The sequence below is a fragment of the Chaetura pelagica genome, unplaced genomic scaffold, assembly GCF_000747805.2.
Source record: "Chaetura pelagica isolate M959 unplaced genomic scaffold, ChaPel_1.0 scaffold50, whole genome shotgun sequence".
Classification (NCBI taxonomy): Eukaryota; Metazoa; Chordata; class Aves; order Apodiformes; family Apodidae; genus Chaetura; species Chaetura pelagica.
This window is the reverse complement of record NW_009952366.1, coordinates 203,735-207,868: the sequence shown is the minus strand read 5'-3', so window position 1 is coordinate 207,868 and position 4,134 is coordinate 203,735. Positions and strand designations below refer to the sequence as shown.

Here is a 4,134-nt window from a genome sequence, read left to right as displayed (position 1 = left end):
GAATAAATGTAATTAATTCTTGGAAGAAAAAGAAATAAAAATCCATTACGATAGGCTAAGCCTCTCAGATTTAGATGGTGTGCATAGCTCAGAAGTAGCAGAAAGTGGTATTAAATTGCAACGGATAGCAGTGAATCTGCGTTTAGACAAAATCACAAAACCAACCAAGACCAAGCGATAACAGAATTTGGTAGGTAAGAAGAAAGAAACTAAAGATCAAGAGAAAATTTGAAAAGCAAACAGTACAGATGTAAACAGAAATAAAAACTCCCTCTACATACTTAAAAAAGGAAGTTAGTTAAAGACAAAATATGCAATCACTTCATCCAGAAATGAGACTACCCCCAGCTCTATGTAGTTTTTCACAGTTTCACACCTTCACTGGGATTCACCAGAATTTACCATTCAGAAGTCATGGAAAAGAGCCCAATGGTCAAGACTAAGGAGCACAACCTCAGTTTTAAAATTATTTTGATTATTAAATCTTCTGTTAAAGATATCAGTGGGAATAACAAAACAGTGCAAGGAGGAAGACACCAGCGAAGTGTGTTTTGCTAGGTTTTGTCTCATCCTAGGCATGTGGTCTAAGGCAGCAGGAGTGGCTGGAGAGAGAAGAGCAAGTATTGTTGTAGGACAGCAGAGCATTGGCTTGGAAAGCATTAATAAAGAAAGGTTAAAAGGAAGACTGAAGAGGGATAGTAGTACTATGTTTGGGGATTATGTTACTTTTAGGGGGAGAGTTGACATTAGAAATGTCATAGAGCATAGGTCAGAATTTTACAGAAAGGTTAGAGGGAAGTTATGGTAAGAGATTCAACGGGAAAGGTTTAAAGACAGGTTTTGAAACCCTATGGATAAAAAGAGGAACAGACAATTCTATGTAAAGCTGGCAGTAAGATTTCACTGAGTCATAGCAATTTAAAGCGACAGCATTTATGGAAAGATAGTGCAGAAATAACTAGGCAGATAGGTTAGTTGAGGTACAGCAGTGCGTATGAAGTTTATCCAGCAGGTGAAATATAAGCAGCAGAGAGGGAAGATTTAATGGGACAACAGCAGAGCAAGCTGAATACACCTAATTAAAGGAAGAGTAATAAAATAAGTAGAACAAGTATGTGACCGGAAAAGTTTGTACTGGAAGAAGAAACATGAAGAATGCTGACTGAACGGACTTCAAAAATAATCAGATATGGGAAGCAGTAGATAGGTGCACTAATTGAAAGAGCTTTATCGACATTCAAGTAAGGCAGGCAGAGGAGAGGTAAAGTGTGGAGCAGAAGGAACAGTGTGCAGGTTTGAGAGACAGGCAGGCAAATACAGTAATCTCCACAGAGGCTTTGGGGAGAGCTTCCAGAGATGCTGAAGAGTGTGAGAGGGAGGGAATGTTTCTAGTGGAGAAGACACCAGCACCAGTGGGAGTAATGAGCAAACAGACATTGGGCAGGAATTTAGATGTTGTCCTTAATTTCCCCAGCCAATATATTATTATGTTCACTATTTTATTTTCCAGCCCTTGAAAACTGCCATTTCAGAGAAGATCATGGCCCAGATAAACTTGTACACGGGACCTTAATAAAGTTGGATAGGTTTGTTGAATCTCTAGAAGAAATTACAAAAATCTTAAAGAGCTTGAAACCCTTTACAAAGAAACCAGCTTTAAGTGCCTAGCCCCAAAAGGCACTTCATTTCCTCAAGATTTGAAGAACAGATGTTAGGTTTTATTCTAAATTGAAAAATGAAGTGTTTGTTTTTTGCCTAGCAAGGGAGATCTAGATCATCCTACTCAATCCTGGTGGTAATTTTATTTCTAGGGGAGAGTCTCATTCCATAATAAGGAATATATAAAAAGCAGTATCTTAAGGCTTAGGGACCCTTGTCATTATGCCAGCTTAAAACATAGCTAATAAAATGAATTGTATTCTTAGGCCTTAAGAATATCCTTGAGATTTTTTTTTATTATTTTTTTTTTGTAAGAAAAGTGAAAAGTGCTGTTCTAAAAACCTTTGCAAGCTATTAAGCTGTACTCCATTGTGGCAGAGGAAAACATGCAGCATGATACTTAAGCTATTTGGGACTTTATCCCTGAAAGCTCTCCAGCACAGACAACCTTATTGAGATGCAAACATCTGACAGTCAGCATTTTTGTACTGGGCACTTAAGCCCAACCTCACTCACCACAACGTAGCTTCTGTTAATATATAACAGACTGTAAGGGACACAAAGCCTTTTTGGCACAAATAAAAACCCACAATGTTTTTTTATAGAAGATCAGAGGGGAGAAAAATCCAACAGCATTGGTAGATGCAGCTGAAGCCTGGCAACGGCACCTCCTACACATAAGGAAGGTGGGCAGATAAGATACGCCTGGGGTGAGCATGTCTAAGCCTTGCTGGCTGCTCAGGACTGCCACTGAGAGAGGGGCCCAGGCAGCAGCTGGGGAGACCTGGGCTGGCAGGGAACTGAGAGTATCCTAAGAAGTAAAATACACAGCTATATTTCTCCATATACACAACATACTATAAGTAACGACTTTGTAGCCTGACTCTTTACTTTACTCATTTTTGGCCAGCTGTGCTGCTCATGGGCCGTAATAGTGAGGGGAGAAATACTGGTACCGTCACAGCTACGCGAGTCTCTCAAGAAGAGCTCTTCCTCAAATAAAAGGAAAAAAATGACAGAATGAGAGAGACTCACATGAACGATCCTTCTTCTAAATTGTATTTTCTAAAAATACAACTGAGTAGTTTTCTAACTTAAAAACTCTATGATTAGGAGGGCAGGTAAGAATATGTTTTTTTCAGGAGAGTGCTTCGTAAAACTTCTGTTAAGTCAGCTTTTTTTAAAAGCATTTGATCTGCAAACAGAAATATGACCACTTTTACTACTTTTGTGTTGATTAGTATATTAAAAAGTAAAGCTAGTACAGAACTACGTTTTCACCTTCTATGTCTCTATGTACAGCTTTCCAGCACAACTCAGAACAACTAGCTTGTTCTGTTCTGGGGTTTTCCCTTGGCCTGAAGGTTCATCTGCACTAAGGATCCTGACACTTCAACTTCCATCTATGCAAACATTGAAACATCCCTTCCAAACCAACTGCTGCACCAAAAAAAGCCCTAAACCCAAACCAGAGCAGCAAAGTAAAAAGTCCAAGTAAATGAATGATCATCAGAAGGGCAGAGAAGGTTGGTAGGGTGAGAGGTCCCACTGCTGTGGAAGAGAAACCTACCTAAAGTGAAAGTGGTTGCATGGACTAAGCATGTTACTTATACTGTAGGGTGCCAGGTATTTGGGGCCCCATTTTGCTAGATATTTCTTATTTATATCTGTAGCATTTTTTTTTGTTTGTTTTTTTTGTTTGTTTTTTTTTTGTAAAATGAAACAAAAAACTTTTGCAAAGGTTTTATTCTGAGCTTCTAATGAATTTTATTAACCAGGTGGACAAATTCAGGACTGAATCTGAAAGAAAGATGATGAAAATCTGAGACTGTGCTCCCAAAAATATAAGCCCAGGCTAGATGGATTTCCTCTGCCTCTGATGTAAGCTTGCATCTTGTCCTGAGCCTGCTGGAAAGGCGGAACCAATACACTCCTTCATTTCCTTTGGCATATCCCTTACAAAGCAGGATTAAGCAAGCCATGAATCTATGAAAAGCAGTGATTTCCACCATCAATTTCCAGAGTGCTGTTAAGACATGGTAAATTCAGCAAAACAAAAAAAAAGCTGTTTTCCGTGCAGGTTCATCCGTTTGATCGCCTACACAAACCGTGGAACGGGCAGTGCATCCCTCGACTTCCCTGCACATGCCTTTTCCCTGCCGTTCAGCCCAGCCCAGCCGGGTTTCCCTGCTGAATTCGCTGTTACTACTTATGAACAAGACATCTCACAAGCCTTTTGCAGCGTGACTGGCCGCAACCTCGTGAATCGTTGCTTCTTGTCACACCACGAAAGCACAGGCTCTCACGCAGCCTCCCGCCTGCGAGAAGAAACTCCGCCGAGTAACTTTGCGCTGCCCCCCGGAGCCGCGCACGGGAGGCGGTCACTGCGCTGCGGGAGCACTTCAGCCTGTTCCCACCGGGCACCGACCCCCGTTAAAAGACAGAGAGCACCGGCAGCGACCTGCCCGGCCGAGC

General features: G+C 41.0%; 1 protein-coding gene across 1 annotated transcript in view; it reads left to right on the top strand.

The window, feature by feature from the left end:
• Positions 1-577: 577 nt before the first annotated feature.
• PAWR (PRKC, apoptosis, WT1, regulator) overlaps positions 578-4,134 on the top strand; it is a 78,137-nt gene continuing 74,580 nt past the window's right edge. The window contains exons 1-2 of the mRNA XM_010008041.1: positions 578-804; positions 3,740-4,079. Of these exons, the coding sequence (XP_010006343.1) occupies positions 578-804; positions 3,740-4,079 (567 nt within the window). The remainder of the gene's footprint in view (positions 805-3,739; positions 4,080-4,134) is intronic.